Genomic DNA, 22,215 nt, shown 5'->3' on the forward strand with positions numbered 1-22,215 from the left:
CTTCCAGCTTGGTTAGCGAGGCTGTACGTATCACATATTATAATTGCAGTATCTGCTGTATATCAGCTTCAATATTTATTGTTTCCAAGACAATTGCTACTACACTGTCATTTCACAGAGCCACTGAGGTATATGCTTCTCATGCCCCCAGCAAACGAGACAGAGGAGATACTGTCCATCTTCACTGTCATATCTGCGTTAATATCAGAGAGCCAGCTACTTAAAACATCCCAGATCCTTCCAGCACACAGGTCACAGGCTGGTTTTGCTTCTCCCTTCAGTTCCAGCCTTATCATTTCTTCACTTTTAGCATCACCGTTTCTAAAATTTCCACATTAGCTCATCACTTTCAAATACTTGGAGCACTAATGCATCAAGCCCATCATCAAACAGAACACCTTATGTATGTGTGCAGTGTGCAGGGCTTTGAGTGAGTGCACTCTACAAAGAGATTTTTCACCTACGTTCCTAAACAGCAGGGAGACTTAGCGGCGCTACTTTCCCTCTCCTGGAATGTTTACTAACTAGCTAATAATTTCACTGTGAACTTTAAGCCTTCACTAGTCACAGCAAGAGTACATGCAAGGATCTAAGCAAGCCAAGTTCTGAGGCTGCCTTGAAACAAAATCTGTCTGTACTGTTACACCAAATTCACCAGCCTGTTTGAACACTGGCAGGAGAAACATGGCGTTTTCCACCTTGACTTTGCCTTCAATGTGACAAGGCAGTGTCTAACTTCAGGGCATTCAATGGTTATGAAATCTTGACACTTCACCTACTGTGGGAATGACATGTTTAAACAGTCTCCATTCTCCCAAGCATTTTCATATTAAGCTCTGGTGAATGGTAAGTAATGAGATGGACCACGAAGTGCGCTGTCAGGCAGGTAATGCCTGCTTCTCTCTCTCTCTCTCTCTCTCTCTCTCTCTCTTTCTTCCTACCCACCCCCCAGTAGCACAGCTGACAACTTCAAACATTTATTAATATTGATCCCCTTGTCTCCTAACAATCAATAGTAAGCGTCCAAAGAATCAAATAATATTCAATGTGCAGAACTGTATTTATTTTCACATAATACTGCAGGGAAATTAAAGATGACTCATTATATGAATCTGTTTATCTCTTTAAGATTAAGAAATGACTACTACTTCTACACACATCCCAGAGTCTTAGCTAATGTGGCTCTAAAATAACCCTGGGGAAATGCTCTTACTACTTCTCTGGTTACATTAACCTACTGTCTAATGATTTCCTTGGTAAAATATGGTTTTATGATAGCTAGACTTTTTAAAAAGATACCTGCTATAGATGGTAAATTGCTTGTCTTCTAATAATAAAGTAGCTAACATTTATTGAGGGCTCGCAATGAATGCACTAGGTAAGATCTTAGGTGTTTTGCATACAAAATCCACTCCATTTTCATACAGCTCTATGGAGGTAAGTTCCATTGTTTTCGTTTATGTTTTATACAAATGAAGACATTGACATTTTGATAGGGTGTGACTTGACTAAGGTTGTAACAAATAAGTGGCAGAAATAGAATTTAGAATTATTCTATCTGAATCAAGAGCCAGAGGTCTTAACCACTGCTTTACATGTCTTTGTTGGTAGACTGAATTTTTGTTCTGGTATAGCTATAACCATTTTTGTTTTGGCTTACCTATAAATATTTTACTTGTGTTAACTCACCTAACATTCTTGTTATTCAGGCTTCATCAGCAAGGCACAGACCTCCAACTGGAGCCACAATACTGTTAACACTTTCCATATGAGAAGTCATAAATCTTTATGATTTTCAGAAAGGTCAAGTGCTTTGGTTTGTGGTCCAAAACTGGGCTTCAGAAATCAAAATAAAAGATAATCTGAACAATTTCCTAAGGATTTACTTGCCCATCTGTAGTTATACTCTAGTAGAAAAGAATTTGATGCCTAATAATCATTCTGTCATCTAATATATATATTTTAATTTATTGGGAGACAAAATAACATTAAAATATTCTTTTAAGAACATATCAAGAAAGTAAAAATTGTGAAATGTGGCCAAATCAATAATTTCAGAGACCGTTCTGAGTTTCTAGTCCACTACTTCCTGAGGGAGCATGGAGCCCACTTCTGCAGGTGAGTGAGCCTGGGCCCCACCCTCACGAGGCAAAGTTAGTTCTAAGGAAGATGTTCACCTTTGGTCTGTCACCTGTCCACAATGAACCTGGAGAGGAATGACCAATGCTTCACATCCCTCCTTCCCCTCAAGTTTCTCATGCTTAGAGAAATACATTGTACAAAACCTTAGAACTCAGTGTATTCCAGCCCTTGTAGTCTATAGTTGAACAAAGAGAGGCCCAGAAAGGTGGTTAGCTGGCAGAGATGGGCCAGACTCAGGTCCCAGTGCTGTGCATCTTCTATTACCCCATGCTCCCTCTTAAATGTAGGCCATGTGATACAGATAAGCAGTAAAGGATTCATCATTTGTGAATAAGGCCGACCAAATGTCCTCTCTGCTTAATGTTGTTCACCAAACACTGCCTTATTTAAGGAAAAGAGATGCTGCTAATTCTGCATCAAAGATAGCCTGTATATTATGCTAGTTATAGCCTAATGATCTGGGTTGGAGTCCCAGCTCCACCAGTCATAAGCTGCGTGACCTTAGGTAAGTTACAAAACCTTCCTGAGCATAGAGAAGAAGGTAATGACCACATCACCCCCTCACTGAGTTGCTTGTCATGTGTACATGCATTAATTCATATTTAATACTCAACTATATGTCTCACATGTAATAAGCACTATATTATTTTTATTATCATTGTTTTTTTGCCAAGTCGTGACAGGAAATCCACTGTTAGGTCTACAAGTAATTATGCTACTACTCTCTCCTCATTCAGTTGTCAACAAACCCAGGGCAGTCAAGACAACACTTGCTAAATCTCAAATGGGTAAAAAAAATTCTAATTCACTCCCCACCCATTTAATGTATGAGCTTCTGTGGCACCACTAACAATCAATAGTTTGGCTGTGCCCCCTCACAAACTTCTCAAGGCTCTTCACTGGAAAATGTCTCCAACTAACGAGCTAAGAAGGGTCCATTCATAATGATGTGGTACTGATGTACTGCCAAGTATCCTATATAAGGATATTTTGGATGGGGCGCCTGGGTGGCTCAGTCGGTTGAGCGTCCAACTTTGGCTCAGGTCACGATCTCACAGTTTTTGAGTTGGAGCCCTGTGTCAGGCTCTGTGCTGACAACTCAGAGCTTGCTTCAGATTCTGTGTCTCCCCCTCTCTCTCTCTCTCCCTCCATTGTTCATTCTCTCTCTCTCTCTCTCTCTCAAAAATAAACATTTAAAAAAGATAATAGTATTGGTATCTATGGAAAAAGTTTTATTTCTTGTCTGTTTTCCTTTGTTTAAGGGTACTGAGTCAGAAAGAGAGACGATGCTGTTCCAAATTTGAGCAAAGTGTACTCCACTCCTATTTTGTAAAGTTGAGCTGACCCTGTTTAGCTCCTTGGGTAATGCTGTTTGCATGTTTTCCTGATATCAATCCTTTAGAGGCTGCTGCTCTCCCTACCTCTGGACCTTTCAAGGAGACAATGCCTTGGAGGTTCTGTGGCTTTGCCTAATGAGTGACAGCCAGATTTCTGTCATTTGCAAAACATAAGCATTTGTGGAACTCTGAGAACTGTTCCTTGTAGAGACAAGTCATTGCCAAAGGTCACAGAGATAGCTGCAGACACAGATGTAGTATTAGGACATATTGATTAGCCTTCTGGTTAGAGCTTTATTATGTAATTGGCACAATACTATCTTGGTGAGGTATGGTGACGTTTTGACAGTTGGGAGCCAGTGAACTTGCCTTATGCATCAAAGACAATGGAACACTACATTCCTCTGAAGTTCACAGGCTCCAGAAAATAGCTCCTGTCTATCTATCTATCCATCCAATAGATATGTATTGAAGACTTGGTGTTAGGTGCTGTGACAAGAGCAGCATCATTAATAATGGTAAATAGTATCCTAGAGCTTATAATTTAGAAGCAAAAAGTATCCATATGACAAATGGAGTATGTAAGAATCATATGAGGCCTAACAGAATAAATTGATATGGCCATAACAGGGCACAGTGAAGTACTAGGACAACACTGTCCAGTAGAAATAAAATGTGAGCCACATATGTAATTTTAAATTTTCTAGCAGCCATATTAAAAGGGAGGGGAAAAATCCAGATGAAATTAATATTACCTTTTATTAAATTTGTATTTTATTTAAGTATCTTATATTTATTTTTTATTATTTTTAATTTTTTTTGAGAGCAGTTGGGGTGGGGAGCAGGGAGGGGCAGAGACAGAGGGACAGAGGTAATGCTAAGCAGGTTCTGTACTTTCAGCATGGAGCAGGACATGGGCTCTTACAAACCTTGAGATTTTGATCTGAGCTGAAATCAAGAGTTGGATGCTTACCCGACTGACCACCCAGGTGCTCCAAAGTTATCTTCTATTTTATTTAACACAATATATCCACAATATCATTTTACATGTAATCAATATGAAAACATTAACAATAATATTAAAACATTACCAATGAGATCTTTTTACCTTTCTGGTACTAATCTTTGAAGTCTGGTATGTATCTTACACTTATAGGACATCCCAAGTGAAATAGCCAAAAACACAGTAGCCACACATATGGTGACCTTACTGGATAGCATACTACTAAGAAATTTAAAAGAGGTTTTTAAACTGCTTTTATAATAGAGGAAAATGGAATCAGAGAATTTGACTTGTGACAGATTTGGGTATCTGAGGTGATTTCCCAAGTATGTTTGCGCCCTAGTCCCATATCCCACCCTGCAGTGAAAGAATGTCTTTCTCAGTATTTTATGAGCCCCTAGTAAAAAGATTCTGTATCTCTAACAGTGAGCTTAGCATACACCCATTCTGGTGTCCATGTCTTTACCAGTTGAATAAATAGATGCAAGAAAAATAAAAATAGCCACCTACCACTTGCCAGACTCCATGTTGCTATTTTGTGTACAATCTCTAACATTTATAATGAAGTTGCAAGAAGCCACTAATTTCTCCATTTTATGAGAGGGAGCTAAAGCACAGAGTTAAATGATTTCCCAAGATCACAGTCTAGAAAGAAGGGAAGTAGAGGGGTACGTGCAGCCAGACCTAACAGGAGGGAGAACATTTAGAGACAGGGAGGTGGCTAGACTAGACTCTGGGGTGAGCCATAGTATAGAGTTTAGGTGGGCATGGGAACAGGGCTCAGGATATGTCAAGTGTCTGCCCTCTGCTCCATCGTGAGACACGTGCATACGCGCGCGCATGTGCGCGCGCGCGCGCGCACACACACACACACACACACACACACACACACACACACACAGTTAGTTACATACTAACATATTCATGGCTAAGTAGCTTGTTCAACAAATGCTAAACAATGTGTCTTCTCTTGGCCCTTTATTCTGCCTCTCCAGGTAAAAGTTTCCTTAAAATAAGAAACAAAACCAAACTACTAGTTTCCAAAGGCAAAGGGCATTTTGGGAAATGGGAACCAGACAAACTCTTTTCAGAAGAGGCTTTAAAGGTTTTGCCCAGTCTTCCCCATGCTACCCTCTTCATTGTTTCTGAAAAATTGGTATCCATCCTCCCTGTGAAAAACATCATCTCTCATAACCATCCCTTCCACTCTTGACAGGATAAATGCTAAAAAAAAAACAAAACAAAACAAAAACTGTTCCACATACTGATCCCAAGCTTCCCTACCTATAACTTCTCATTAGTTAAGAGCCCTACATGAGCCTCTTACCCAGGCAGGCATCACATCCCTTGTCTCTGTGATGAGAAAAGCAAATATGACTTAGGCAGGACTCAAAACAAAGCATAGATTCAAACTGAGTCCTACAATGTAGATGCGATTTCTAAAAAATTAAAAATCTTGTATTTGTGTCAGCCAGGAGGATAAATGTAAGAACTAGAGCTTGTCCTTGTAAAACTTAGTATTTTTCTCATTGTTACTATAGCTTAGAAAAAGACTTACTAAATCTGCTGACCATGCTAAATAGTCACCATCTTGGAGAGCCAGGATTCCATTTAAAACAAGTCTACAAACTGGAATTATAAAATAAGAGAGAGTTGTAATTTGCTCGTTTCTTGGCTGTGTTTGGACAGCCGCTAGCCTCCACCCCAGGGTGGGGAGGAGCAGAATACAATGCAAATACAGTGTCACTGTTTCTGCAATTTTATTCACCCTTCTTTCCAAATGTTTGTTTTTGCTTCCTTGGGGTATCATGAAGAGTTGCCAGAAAGTCAAGTTTATCTTTAGCATCATCTCTGGGCAAATAACACAGACAAAGGAAAATAATGTTTGGGGCCAAATGTTGAAAACATGAGTCTTGTGTAGCCTTAGCTGAAAGAGCAAAGAGCTAAAATGAAAAACTAGTAATGTTGGTTCTGTTTTTCTCTACAACAATTTCTATTTAGAGGAGTGGAAAGAGGATGGGCTTCAAGTACCAAAAGCTTTCAGTTCCAACTCAGACTTGATCAGGTGCTGCCTCATTGAGTACCCTTAGATGAACTGAATTCATTATTTACTTGAGTGACTCCTCTGTGCCAAGTACTTTGTCCTCACAGACCTTAAATTAAGTTAGTTACCTCTGTGATTTGTTTTAAATCAAAAAGAAGAACACATATTACTAGTTTAGGGCTCTAATAAATAATATGAGATAGCACACATAAAATTACAAAGCCCAGTCCCTAAGCATATAGGAGTCATTGCTTAACAAGTCTTACTTTCTTTTGTCTTCAAAATAATCAAGTAAATTTGTCTTTTGAGTTAACTTGTGATTTAAAAGCACAGCTCTAGTACATAACCAAAAATAAACCCAATAGACAGGTCCATAAATCTAGACACTCCCCAAATACCCCAAGTCTTTTTGGGAGGTTCATCAACTAGGAAAACCAGACTTCAAATATCAGTCACAGATACTAACTACTTGCAATAGTCCTATTTTGACTTTAACTTGGCTTAATGCAAAAGAATAGTAAAATGCTTTTCTTTTCAGTTACCAGAAAGCATGGTCTATATAGCTCAAAAATCACAGCAATACACAATGCTGAAATGTTAGAACAGCTCTTTCCAAATTATCTACTGATTGCATGTAACATGTGAGACATTGTGATGAGATTATAGTAATAAAAGTACAAATAGGTCCCTATCCTGAGATATAATGAGAGATATAATGTCTGCCCTCAGGGAAGCTAGAAGCCTTGACTAGGAGAAGAAACAAGACAAACATGCTTTAAATTCAAGTGACCAATATGCTATTTTATAAGCATTAAATTATAAATCTCTAATATAGGGATTCAGAAGACACGGACAGAGTGAGGCTTTGTGGGGAGGGGAACGTGGGATTTGAGCTGAGACTTTTGAAGATTAAGGATAATTATTCAAGGACTTATACTCTCTCTTTGAAGACAGAATGCACCAAAACTTAAAGCAGAATCTACCTACAATAAGGCTTTCTTTTCCTGATTCCATGTTGCCCTCTCTCAACTCCACAATTAGTCACTTCTACAAACTCTATCCAGGTTCTGTCTCATACACAAGGCAACATTAACTATTCCTAAGCAAAAGATAATTGGCCAGGTTTTCTGCAGATTGTAATTTCTAATTCTGAGACTCCCCCATTTCTATCTCCCACACTTCCCCATAAGCAGGAGATGATCACAACCCAGACAGCTGTCCTGCCTCTCCTGCTAGCCAGAAAGGGAATCAGATAAATCTAGTAATGAAGAGGTCTGATGTTAGAAAGCTTTTAAAATTCTAAATCCTATTTGAACTGGACAAGCTGCACAGGTGAGCACTGTGAGACAGGACTTCAGCCATATTCCCTAGCCATGTCACTCTGAAGCTAGAACAACCATACTACACTCTTGGCACAGAGTACAACAGTCTCTTCTTAACGTACTTCACGTTAACACCTCAATTATATTCCCCACATTTGTTCACCTCAACTTTCTTCAATCTTGTGAAAAGCTTGATCAGCCATCGAGGGATGAACTTCAGGTGAACCTATGATTTCTGTGAAATTACATGTCTCAATGTATGTTTATGACTTTCTTGGCAATTTTTCCCTATGGAGAAGGTCCTTAGCTTTCATAACATTCTCTAAGGGTTTCATGAATCCTCGCTACCCACACTCCCACCAAGAAGTTTAACAACCTCTATTTTATATCTACCATGGTCAAATTTCTATTTGTATCATTTCCAAATGGCTATACTCCAACCATAAACTCAGAGAAAGAAAAAAATGACACACTTAGAAAAGAATACTTCAGTGTTTCTTCTGTACTAATAACAACCAAGTGCTAATTGTTAGGTTTGGCTCATAGACTTTCAATCGGTAAATTAGATTAAAATAATTTTTAAAGGCACATTTCCCCCCCCATCCTAATGCTCAAAAATTATCCAGGTATCATACTCTGTAAATAATGACCAACTTGGGTCTTAATACAAACATTTTTTATTAGCTGTCTAATGATACTTAGTAGTCTAGTGTGCACTACATTAGGGGAAGTACATTAACTCATTACTTTGGAGCTTGCAATCAAATTGCTTTATCAGTAAGAAAGGTTATAAAACTATCCTACCCTTTCTTCCCCCAGCAGTGATACACTGTAGGAAATTAGGTTTTAAATAGTCCCAAGGGAAATATATTCCCAATGAGCTCAAATCCTATTTTATACATTCCTAAAAGGCCTTATAACAGCCTGTAAGATCACAAAAGTCACTGGTGTTCTCTCATGACAGAGAAAATACAACTTAGAAAATATAACCTCAAGGGGTTAAGCATCCAGCTGTGGCTCAGGTCATGATCTCATGGTTCATAAGTTCAAGGCCCGCATCAGGCTCTGCCACTGACACTGCAAGGGCAGGGACTCTCTCTCTCTCTCTTTCTCTGCCCCTTCCTCACTCATGCTCTCTCTCTCTTTCTCAAAATAAAAAAATAAATTTTAAAGAAAAAGAAAAAATAAGAAGATATAATCTCACCATCCATTTTGGGACAACTAACCATGTGACCCCCTACTTCTTTTGAGAAGTAGCCTCAGCTCATTCTTCTATAATTGGGAGGTAGCTCTGCTTGCTTCATCTATTTTACAGCTATCATGACCATGACCATGAGGTAATGATTTCAAAAATATACTGAAATTTTCCAGAATTCCAGACAAATAAGAGGTCATCTTCTTTCCTGGCCTTCTTGGATATTTGTTCCTTCTCCACACATGCAAACTGTTGGAAGGACCCACCAAGATGTCATTACGGATCTGCAGGCATTTGTTTCAGGAAAAGCCAACCACTTATCTGGAAATCCATCAACTACAGGGAGGACAGAAGACCTATATCCCTAGCCTCACTTTGTGCAACTTAATCTTTGGGGAAAAAATTTGCGATGCCAGTCATAAAATACCCTAGATGCTGGGAAATGTGATTCCCTTACAAAGAAGAGCTCAACAAAGCCACCTGGGTTTAGCACCTATTAATCTTCTCATCGTTTTGCCTCTATAGATTATATAGGCTCCACAGAATTTTCACATACCTTATTCCATCTTTTTGTCATTAAGAACATTGTGAGGTAAAGTTTGTTCTATAACAAACTTTATTCCTTCTTTCACTTGACTGAATGTTTATCTTTCCTTCCTTCACCAATCTTCAACCATACTCATTTTCTTTTGATTCTTTCAACATGCCACGAGGCTCAGGCCTTTTGCACATGCCATTTCCTCCACTGGATCTACTCTTGCCCCAGTATTGTATGTGGCTTAATCTTTTATCTCCCAGTTTATGTCAACTCAACTGAGATTATAGAAAGCCATCCCAACATCTTTCCCAGTATCTGTGTCATTTGTTTTCATCACAGATAATTTACCATCACTTAATTTACTGCATTTTATTTCATTTTGTAGGTCTCTTCCACAAACCTGTAAGCTCCATGAAGGATAGGCACCATGAGGACGGGAGTGAAGGGGTCAGCTCACAATTAAAACACCAGTGGGTAAATCGTAGCCAGGGCTGATAGAATAGGTATCCAACTAACATATACTGGGCAGTTAGTGAAAACATGAGTGAAAGAAACAGGTTTTTGAGTATGTAGACTAAAGTTTGTTGGCATGTGCATGCATGAAAGTAGAAATGTTGACTAACTTGTTTAAAAAATATTTCTCCAGCAAGTGTAAAGCCAAAAACATTTTCTAAGAGTTTGGAAGCCTTAGACCTGAGCTGTCCAATACAATAGCCACTAGCCATATATGACTTTTGCACACTTGAAATGAGGCTAGTATGAATTGGGTGTATCCTAAGTGCAAAATACCCACCAAGTTTTGCAGACAATGTAAGAAAAATATAAATATCTAATGTATAATTTTTATCTCCATCACATGTTGAAATAACTTTTCAATAAATTGGATTAAATGTATTATTAAAATTAATTTCACATTTTTTTTACTGTAACTACTAGAAAATTAAGTTACACATATGGTTTGTACTATATTTCTATAGGATGATGCTAGTCTAGAGCACTCCAGAATTAATCTGATTGTTACGTGCTTATGGTTTTTTTAATTTTTTTTAACTCTCTATGATGGTATATACTTGGGGTGGAAAATATGTGTAAGTTTCAAAGTCACTGCCTTACATTCATATTATCATCCTACAGTATTTTTAATCTTAGGCAGATATTAAGAAACTGTACAGGTATTACATACTGACTCCTAGGCAGAAAGATATCTCCACAAAATTGCATGATCAGTATTTGTCCTATTGTTAGCCTTCACATCCTTTAATCCTACTTCCAGAGTCACTACCATAAACTTGGCCACCATGATCTCTCACCTGTACAACTGAATTCACTTCCTAACTGGTGTTCCATCTCCAATGCATTTTTTGTAAATAACAACCAGAGTGATTGTACAAGTCTTATATTGACCCCAGGACAAAGTCCAAATCCTTATTTCAGCCTTCAATTCTAGACATAATGCTGGTCTTGCTTACTTCTCCTCTTCCTCCTCCTTAGGCTCCACATTCCAGCTATTCTGAACTCTTTGAAATTATGGAAAGGTGCCATGCTTCCTTTGGCTTGGGAAACTTTGTTCCTTCTGCTATATCCCACACCCATCACCTTCCTTTTATCTGGTCAGCTCTTATTCTGTTCTCAGTTTAGAGTCAGGGAAAGCCACTGTGTAGGATTCATGGAAAGAGAGTCTCCTGGCCTCCAGGAAACTTTCCCTTGCTGCCACTGCCCCCCTCACCACCACCACCACCAACAGAGGGCTTACAACATCATGTGCTAAGCACTCTCTCTGATCATCCCATTGAGTCTCCACCATAAACCTGTGAGAAGACGGAAGCTTACGTTAATGTAGCACAGGGTGCCAGGACTTGTTCCAAGCTCTTCATGTACATGATCAAAGACCCCAGGACAACACTCTGAGTTACAGTATCCTGTTTACTGATGAGGAACTAATGCCCAGATAGGTTTAGTAAATCACCCATCTTGTAGCTGGAGGCTTGAGCTCCTGCAGTTGATCTCACAGCCTATATGGACTCATGGCAGGTTCTATCACTATTTTAGAGAAGATGAAACAGAAGATCCGAAGAGTTGAGTAATTTGTCCCAAATGGTCAAGCCAGGATTTGAAAGACTGGTTAGAAGCCGCTTTATGTTTCTCCCAATGACCCTATATACCCCCGCCCCCCACTGTGTCTTACAATCGCCTACTCGCTTACTAGACTATAAGCTTCACAGTCTTTAATTTTTAAAAACAGTTTTAGACTAACAGAAAAAGTCAACAGATAGCACAGAGAATTCCCATGTATGTCCTGCAGACTTTCTGCTATTATAAACATGTTATAATTAATGAACCACAAGTGTTATTAACTAAACCTCATAGTTTAATTCATATTCCCTCAGTTTTTACCTAATGTCCTTTTTCTGTTTTAAAATCCCATCTAGAACACTACATTACACTTAGCTGTCAGGTTTCCTTTGGCCCTGCTTGTTTGTGGCAGTTTCTCAGACTTCCCTTGCCTTTAGTGTCTTTGACAGTGTTGAAGAACATGGTCAGGTATATTGTAGCAGGTCTCTCTACTGTAATTTGTCCGATGTTTCTCTCATAAATAAAGATCCCAGAGGTACAGCGCCATTTTCATTACATTACATCACAGCGATCTACTATCAACATGACTTAATGAGTACTCATACGGACCTTCACCATCTAGCTGAAATAGTGTCGGTCAGGTTTCTTTTCTGTAAGTTTACTCTTCCAGACCTCTCTTCCAATCTGTACTCTTTTGATAGCAGTCTCTACATGCCCACTCTTGGGGAAGAGTAGACAGATACACCCATTTGCTATGTTCCTTGAGGCTGGGTCATGTATATAATTTATTTGGAGCTCTGCATGGGAGATTTTCCTCTCTGCTTGATTAATTTATTCAATTATTTACTAACATCAGTACGTATTCATGGATATTTATTTTGTACTTTGGTTTATAATCCAATACTTCTTTTCTTTTTTCTTTTCTTTTCTTTTCTTTTTTTTTTTTTTTTTTTTTTGCTAAAATTATTCCACTAGAGACATTGGAAACTTTTTCACTTGGGCTCCTGTGTCCCTTTGACATATTCCCATCAGTGTATTTTTTTTTCAAGCACTTCCTTACATTTTGGCACTAAAAAAGGCTCTAGCCTCATCTTGTAGATTTCTTTCCTTAGTCCCAGAATCACACATATCTGGAAGGATTCCTGGTTCCTTTCATTGGACAATGGTTTTAGAAATCAAGATGTGGGTGCTAGTTGTAACTGTTGCTACTGGGGTGTCATTTTTTAGGCTTTCTCAAATGACAAAGAAATAAGTATATGTACATAAGCTCATGCATACACACATTTATAAATGTTTCTTTACATAATCAGGTATTTCTCTATGAAGTTCAAGATGAGTTCTGATGTCTCCAACTCCAATTTGTCACCACATGGACCATCTAACCTCCTATTCTTGATCCAGCAATCAGAAATGATTGTAAGCTTTTTAAAGACAGCAGTAGTGCCTTAATTCATTGTGATATCCCAAGTGTAATGCTTGGCACATAGAGTGCACACGTGGACTTGCGATCCCAATAATTTCAATTCTGGAAGGGAATACAGATAAATTTGCAAACGCTACCCAATAGAGATTTCAAAGACTAAAATCACAACGATTTATTAGGGCAACAGTGTAAGAGGGTGCATAACAAAGGTCTGATTTAAGTGTGTTTATTCAACTCTGTGAAGGGAAAATGACAGCAATGCATCTAAGCTACGCAAAAAGGATTCAGGCTTCCTTGAAAGGGATTCAAGTGGCATAAAATGGTTTGTTTCCCCACAGCAATTTACATTTATTAAAATAGCTAATAGGCATAATCATTGTCAAAACAGAGCTTCCACCCTGTATAATGTCTTAATATATTCTCGAAGTTCCTGACAAACAGGCACAAAGCCACGGCAGATTAGACTCTAAGTGGAGGATCACTCTAATAGCACAGCAGAAAAACCAATCTCACACTTCTGGAAGGAAAATAAGACCTGAGAACAGCCTTTGAAGGTGAAGGGTAAAGTACAAAGGCGAAGGTGCTACAGTAGTGCATCAGCTAGAAGGGGAATGGGCTCTAATGTGACACTCTGCATTAATGATGCTAATTTATGTCTGGGTAAGTGTGTGTGCATGACACAGAGGAAAAGTGAAGAAGTCTCTATTATACCACGGAGAAGCTCATCTCAAATCTCTTGGAAGGGTACGTGCTTTACCCGGGAACTGCCTCACATGGGCATATATTATGTAGATTCTGTGTCAGTTTCATATGAACAAATCACTCGTCTCCTTAAATCTATTCTGGAGCATTTCCAATCTGTTCTTTATACTGCAGCCACAATGATCTTTTTGAAACACAAATGTGGTTGTTGCTCCTCATAGTCCTACATTTAAACATTTTACTGCTTTTCTTTATTCATAGGATAAAAAATAATAATAATAAAGTCCTCTTACTCCTTCAAGGCTCTCTGCAAGATACGTCTTCTAATGCCAGTCCTGGGGGAACTCAAGCCACATGGGGCATCATTCACTTGCCTCTCTCTGTGCTACTGCTATAGGGCCCTTGTCCATGTAGTTCTCTCTACCAGCGTCATCCCTCCACAGCCAACTGCTACTGTGGCATTAGGATTTAATTCTATCACCCCTTCACCAGGGAAGCTTTCCCTGTCTGGGTCCAAAAGCCTTTTACACACTCTCCCAGTACCACAAACTCTTCCTTTACAGTGCCTGTCACAGCTACAACTGTCTAATCATCTTTATTATTCTTGATTAATGTATTTCCCCAGAGGGGCTCTTACTCCATATCCCTGGCACCTAACCCCATGCCTGGCACATGCTAAGGGCCCAATAAAGTATGCACTGAATCAACAAATGAAAAGTGACCAGTGCATTCACCCATGCTACTGCTAAGGCTTTCGTGAACATTAAGGCTCCTCTTTAGACTCTGAAGAATATGTCATTTCACAGCAGAAATTCGGTGGGTCACCCGTGTGATGAGTATAGGAAATACACTCTGCTAGGCTTTAGTAGCTTCTACAAAAACAGGAGGTCCTTTTTATCATATGAGTTATTAATGCAATGAAATGAATGTTTATTAATACATTACATGCATGGTATGGAAGTGTACTTTAACGGGATGTGAAAAAACAACCCTGCCCAGAAAAGGTCAGCTATGGCGCTTATTATATACTAATACTTAAGATTATTTTTATCAAGTAATTTTGATTTATTTCACAATATTCCAAATGCTACCATTGGTTTTCAGACTCTAATCATTGTGTCTGTTTTTCACTCAACAAATATTTACTGAGCATATTTATTACATGCCAGTCACTGTGTTAGACCCCACTGAGCAAGAGACCCAAGGTGCTTGCCCCAAGTGGAAGCAGACAGCCAACACAGATTGATAGTCATTTCAGATTAGTGTGAGGCTGATAAGGAAGAAGTCATGTTATATGTGAGTGACATAATTTCCACTGTTTCAGCATGATCTTAAGCAATCCAAATGTCTCATTGGGGTAACCTACATCATTACTGCTCTGTGATATCAAGTAGATCACAGAGTTTTCACCTGACGAGTGATTAGAGGATTTTACGTTTTAATGTCACGGTCTCCCATAAGGATTTAAATGTATTCACTCCCTCTATTTAAATAAATGACTAGGGAAAACACAAGGTGTATCTTTTCTGAGGAGTTGCTATACTCCCCCAAAATCTCTACTGCCAGTTTTGATGTATCCCAAAAGATCAGAGTGCCTTATCCTCTAAGATGTATATCTCAACAGAGCATCTATTTCATGGCAAGAGATTTTTCATTTGGTTTTAGTGATAAGTAATTCAAGAAGTAGTTAGTGGCACAGAAATCTTAAAGACATGGATGGAGAGATAGTAAAGTTGACACAGACTGAATCAAGACTCTCTTCATAAGGATTATAAGCCTTGAGACCTAGGACAGTGTTGTCAGCATAACTGGTCCTCAATAACTATGGGTTAAATATTGCTGGATGAAGGATGACACTTTGAGAAAATTAGTTAGTTGAAGCATGGGACCATAGTGGAGAGGAAAGATAAAAGCTAATATTGAAGTGGTTGGCTTATCAAGAGGAAAAGCCACAGAGAAAGGATCCCAAGAACAGTATCCCTTTCGTTTCCTTTTGACCAAGGCCTTGGACTCCTAAGTGGTTGGTCAGGAAGCTGGGAGAATCTCAGAACAGACAAATGGCAGCTCTGAGGAGCCACCGCTCAGGACTAATGCTGTAGCCTATTGTCTTCAATGGAGAAGAACAATCAGCAGATTGATAAATTCTTCTGTTTACACTCCTGAACAAATAAACTAATTGCATCTTTGTTTTTAACCTAACAAATCATAGCTTCATTACAGGTCATTAGTGACCATTAATACACAGAACTGTTTGCATTTCACTGGTATATCTGAATTACAGTCTTGCCTCGCACACCAGCTCAATCAAGCTTCCAAAGGGAAACCCCGTTATCAGGCCTCAAGTGGGACTAAAAACAAACTAACAATTAGCCTCTGCAATTGAACTGTGATGCAGAAGAATTCATTATTTTGGTTCACTGTTGAACTAGCCATTCCCTTTGTAGTGCAGACAGGCTCTTTGGGCCCAAAGAGTAAGCAACCACCTCTCTGAACATTTTCAATTATTCTCAATGACAGCTAATGTTGTACTGGCCAGCAACACAACCCTGTTTGTGTGGTACCAGTACAGGCAGTCCTAAATTCATAGCACAGTGGCTGATTAGAGTGCAGGTAAGAGCAAGGAGCACATTGGGGATTGTCAGAAATATCAAGGGACAGGAACAAAATCTATATGGCAAAAAAAGGGGAGGCAGGGTAGAGAATACACACACACACACACACACACACACACACACACACATATATATATACATATATATATTCTTTTTATCATATGAGTTATTAATGCAATGAAATGAAGGTTTATTAATACATTACTTGCATTGTATGGAAGTGGACATATATATATGCATATAATACATCCACTCACACATCAACTAGGTGGTCCAGAATTTTAAAAAGTCCACTTGAGGCTTTGGATTATCCATACGAAAAGCCAAGACACTTGAACTGGATCATTGCCAAGCCTCCACTTCATCTTGTGTTAAGCAGTCACAGAGGGGCATGAAGTGATTAACAGAGACGAACGATCTCAGAAACATCTGAGGACTTTCTAACATACCAATTGCTATTTGGGAGCAAATCTATGGTCCATGTTATCTACGGTTTTGTTGCTTCAAAAAATGTCCCCCAGGGAAGACCATGTTTGGCTATGAACGTGCAAAGGCCATAGAATGAGAGGAGTTGCTAACAAGGCAAGCAATGGCAGCCATATGCTGCCGAAGCCATTTTTATTTTTTATTCTAGGCTCACTACCGAGCACATGACTCATGCTTCAGCTCAACATGTACAAGGACACTCTAGCATCCTATGCAGTTTAAAAAGCTCTTTCAAATGAGTTATCCAAACCACAATGAGATACCACCTCACACCATTCAGAATGGCTGAAATTAACAACTCAGGCAACCACAGATGTTGCCAAGGATGCGGAGAAGGAGGAATCCTTTTGCACTTGCTGGTGGAAATGCAAACTGGTGCAGCCACTCCGGAAAACAGTATGCAGGTTCCTCAAAAAATTAAAAATAGAACTACCCTATGACCCAGCAATCGCACTACTAGGTATTTATCCAAGAGATACAGGTATGCTGTTTCAGAGGGGCACATGCACCCCATTGTTTATAGCAGCACTATCAACAATAGCCAAAGTATGGAAAGAGTCCAAATGTCCATCAAGAGATAAATGGATAAAGAAGATGTGGTATTTATATACAATGCAGTATTAATCGGTGATCAAAAAGAATGAAATCATGACATTTGCAACAACATGGATGTAGCTAGAGTGTATTACGCTAAGCGAAATTAGAGAAAGACAAATATCATATGTCAAGACGGACTTTTCCCTGAAGTCACCCAACTGCTAAGTAACTCAGGTAGGATGAACCCGTTATCTTCTGGTCACACCACTGTCCCTACATGGGGACACTTTTCATTCTTCCTCATATCATCTGACTCCCTCTCCTCAGCCTCCAGGCCTCAGAAGACCATGTCTTTCTTCATGAGCTCTCCACTGAGTCCTCTTACATCATCTCACAGTCCCTTGTACGTCCCCATCACAGGACGTCTCATACTGCATTGTATTTACTTGTTGTCCTGTGTCCCTACTGGTCTGTAAGTTCCTGAAGGGAAGAGTCCAGGTGTGTGTACTACCCCTCTGTATCCCAATGCAGAGTTCAGCCCTGGGCACCTAAGTGCTCAATAAATACTTAATCAATGAAAGGTTATATGGCAGCCTCCTTTCAAACCACTCTGCTGCTACATACAACAGTATTGTTTCCCAGCGGAGCACCGTTTGGGAAGTCAGATAGTCGTAGATGGCTTTATGCCCTTACACTGCTGTTAAATAACCTTAGCCTCATGATGAAAACTCAAGGCAACCTTAACGGAATTTTAATGGATTCCATTTCTGAAGAAAGTAGCTGAACTTGTGAAAAAAAAAAACAAAAAAAAAAACCCTTGAAGTGATGCTTACATTATGTTAACACAAGCACATTCATTCATTTTATACCTCACACTCAATCACAGAGCTATGAACAAGGCTTAGCCACAATCCCTCAGCATTTGGAAAAGGGCACTGCCTTTGTACTTCGAAAGGATTTTTCAGAAACAGTCGGACTTGATGAGGTGCGGTGAAAAGCAGTCTCTCTCCCAACAAGCTCTTTAAAAATTTTTTTAATGTTTATTTATTTTTGAAGGAAAAAGAGACAGAGTGTGAGGTGTTGGGGGTGGGGGCAGAGAGACAGGGAAACCCAGAATCCGAAGCAGGCTCCAGGCTCTGAGCTGTCAGCACAGAGACCGACACGGGGCTCGAACCCACAAACCGCAAGATCATGACCTGGGCCGAAGCCGGACACCAAACCGACTGAGCCACCCAGGCACCCCCCAACAAGCTCTTTAAATTCTGACTATGAACTGTCTCCTTCCCACTTGCTGCTCTTGTGCTTTTGGAAATTTTAAGCTGATACGACACAGGTCAGAAAAACATGACCAAACCACAAATATTTCAATCCCTCCCCTCCCTTCCCTCTTGGAGGAGGCAAGGAGGGCATCAAGGTTGACAGCTCCAGGGAAACCCATTTGAAGTCCGTCTAGTCTTATTTCATTAAAGCAGCAACTGAGGCCAAATCCAATGAAACTCAGACCGCAGGTCAAAACCATATCAGAACATACTGAAAAGGTTACCTGGTTGCTATGTATGTAACCAGGAATGTAAGAAAGGCACATTGAAATTACAACAGATATAAACTGTTTATTAAAATAGGTCAGACAGAAAAGTGGAGAATCTTTCTCTAGCAAGGAAAGAGTTCAACCCCACCTCCGATCACAAACACCCCAAGGTATTATATGAAAACAAAGCCTCTTCTCTTATATAAAAAAGCACATTAAGAACCTGTCCAGAGTCTATATAGGGTAACATGAAGGCCGCATGATTCCCTTGGGACACCAAAGCTTGACCCTTATCTATAAGCCGACGGAGAATATACATAAACGTATATACATATATAAATACACACACACATCTGCTCCTTATTTTTTTTTCTCCCTTTAAGTCTTTTTTTTTTTTTTTGACGTTTATTTATTGTTGAGAGACAGAGAGTGCAAGCAGCGGAGGGACAGAGGGAGAGGGAGACACAGAATCCAAAGCAGGCTCCAGGCTCTGAGCTGTCAGCACAGAGCCCTATGTGGAGCTCAAACCCACAAATCGCAAGGTCATGGTCTGAGCCAAAGTCGAACACTCAACCAAGTGAGCCACACAGGCGCCCCTCCCTTTAAGTCTTTGACCACATTTTCATTTCATTTTCCTAGAGTAAATGTTTATCTGGAAACTCTTCTTTCCCCATACCATTTCTTAAAGGTCTTACTCTTCAATCTGACTCACAGTTGTTATCTATCTCTGTTACAAACTCCACCTCAAGAGAGAATTCTGATGATTCTTTTTTTTCAGTAACAGTTAGAGTTCTTATGTAAGATGTTATTGCCCAGGGCCCTGAAACACAGTCAAATGAGGAGGCTGTAAAGCTCAACAGTCTCACCACATAGTTTCAAGAAATGAATAAAACAAAGCTAGCAGAAAAGCTTTCCTGCTACTTCATCCCAATCATGTGGGATGACTCCTACTTATACTAATAGGACCTTCAAGCATTTAATACAGGTAAGAAGTTACTGTTTTTCCCAAATTGTCATGTCTAGATTTCCCTTCTAATTCAAAATTATCATTTAGGGGGCACGTGGGTGGCTCAGGCAGTTAAGCATCTGACTTCAGCTCAGGTCATGATCTCCTGGTGGGTTCAAGCCCCGTGTCGGGCTCTGTGCTGACAGCTCAGAGCCTGGAGCCTGCTTCGGATTCTGGGTCTCCCTTTCTTTCTCTGTCCCTCCCCTGCTAATTCTCTGCCTCTCTCTCAAAAATAAATAAACATTAAAATTTTTTTAAAAAAATTATCATTTAGTAAGGCCATTCATTCTTCATTATACACAAACTAAGAAGCTCTTGTCTCTTTCTTCACCTACTGAGCCAACCATTTTTCTCTGTTAGAGCAGTTAATGTATCTGTCTGGTTCTCTAGCTTGCTCTACATACACTATTAGCATCTTATACAGCAGGGTCCATTCATACAGAGCCACACCTCTTTCCTGGTAATTTTATAACCAGTCATTACTTGTTATTGCTGTGTACGAACAACACATTTCATCAAAACATGTTCTTAGTTCTTAAAACAGTAAGTCCAACAGTGCTTACTATCTATACTTTCTTTTTAATATGTGAAGGAACTGATTTGAGCCCCCAGAACCACTTTTAAGCAAATGGAACTGTTCGACACTTCCATGTTGCTATTTTATTAAGAACAGTAGGTATAAATAGTAATACTAATACCTTTATTTCCATAGGTGCTTTCATCTGGATAGTTCATGCTTCATTATTGTGCCACTATTCTCTGTCTTGGGTTCTCCCTTGGCTCCTGTGACAAACAGGGGGTTCAGATCCAGACTCCAGGAGGTAGTGATGCTTCAATTTTTGGTTATATACAGGTGCATTACACACTCCCCAAGCCCCCACTATAGCCTCTTTGAGGTTACTCCTCGTACGTCAAAATCAGGGCTAATATGGTAACATAGCCACACTATAAAAACTCTCTATGCTTCAGCCTTCTCACCTGGAAGTGGGCTGTCTTTGGGTTTTGCAGACCCGGGGTTCTCAAAGAGTTGCTTTCTTTCAACCAGCAGCAGTGGCTCTAGCTGGGCCACCACTAGAAAGCAAATTTTTTGGCTCTTTCCCAGTATTATTTATTTAGAAACTCTGGGAGGAGCCTAGCAATATGCAATTAACAGACACTTCAGGTGATTCTAATAAGCATTAATGTTGAAAACAGAAGGCAGAAGGCATATAAGGAGTTTTGAGGAGACTGGGGCCGTGTTAGGGGAGTAGCCTTCATGTACTTCAAGAGGGATCATGTACACTAGGATACAAAGCTTCACAGTGTAGGGCTAAAAGCAATGGGTTAAAAAAAAAAGACTGCTCTGGTACACATAACTTTTAAGCAACTGGACGTATTCACCAACAGGAACTGGTTGGTGTCACTGGTTAGAAGAGCCTCCCTTCTCTCCAAGAGAATCTATGAATAAGACAATACAAGAAGTTCTAAACTAAAGCTACAAGATTTTTAAAAAAACAACAAAATTAAGCCTTAAAAAGAAGCTTCAGAATACCACTAATATAGAAAGAGAAATTTATAATTAACTTATTATCATTAATTTTTAGTATCTCAATGCTATTACCTTTAAAAACCATCCTATTGATGGTACATAGAGTAGATAATGGGTTTTCATTTCCCAGTATTTTATTTCATGTTCAGAAAAGAGCAGCAGTTTGGCTTAGACTCTCACAGGTTCCATATATTATTATATGAGATTATATTTATTATTTAAAAGAGATAAATCACCACCATCCAGATCTGGTACTGGATCAAAGATTAAGGTTAGAGTGTTATTTCCTCCACTGTTTTGTAATGAAAACAACCACCTTGTGACAGTAATGATTCTCTTTTAGGATATAGATGAATGAACTAATATTAATGTAAATACAACCTAACATTATTTAGCAGTTACTGCACACCATGCACCTGGAATTATCCTGAGTACATCACATACACTGTCATATTTAATACTCACAGCAACCTTGGGAAATTAAGCATTGTTATCTGTATTTTATAGAGGAGGCAACTGTGCTTAGGAAGGATAAACCACTTGCCCAAGCTCACAGAGCTGGCAAGTGATGGAGCCAGAATACAAACCTAGTGGTTTCCAGAGTCAGTGTTCTCCACTGGTTAAGTATAATTTTTAGTATAAGCCTAAACTCTAGGGATTTGGAAAGAGAAAGAATGTATGGTACAGTGCAAATAATACTTATGACCAGTTAGGGCTTCTAGAAATACTCAAGAGAGCC

At 39.3% G+C, this 22,215-nt stretch overlaps 1 protein-coding gene across 11 annotated transcripts in view; it reads right to left on the reverse strand.

The window, feature by feature from the left end:
* PPP2R2B (protein phosphatase 2 regulatory subunit Bbeta) overlaps window positions 1-22,215 on the reverse strand; it is a 314,800-nt gene that overhangs the window by 229,443 nt on the left and 63,142 nt on the right. For 4 of the 11 annotated variants that reach the window (XM_042938553.1, XM_042938570.1, XM_042938562.1 and 1 more), the window contains one exon: window positions 20,647-20,731. The exons of 6 other annotated variants lie outside the window; for them this stretch is intronic. In XM_042938553.1, the coding sequence (XP_042794487.1) occupies window positions 20,647-20,683 (37 nt within the window). In that variant the 5' untranslated portion in view covers window positions 20,684-20,731. Of the gene's footprint in view, window positions 1-20,646; window positions 20,732-22,215 lie in introns of those variants that run through there. One more of the 11 variants, XM_042938593.1, reaches the window with a different exon arrangement.

Source organism: Panthera leo, chromosome A1, assembly GCF_018350215.1.
Source record: "Panthera leo isolate Ple1 chromosome A1, P.leo_Ple1_pat1.1, whole genome shotgun sequence".
Lineage (NCBI taxonomy): Eukaryota > Metazoa > Chordata > Mammalia > Carnivora > Felidae > Panthera > Panthera leo.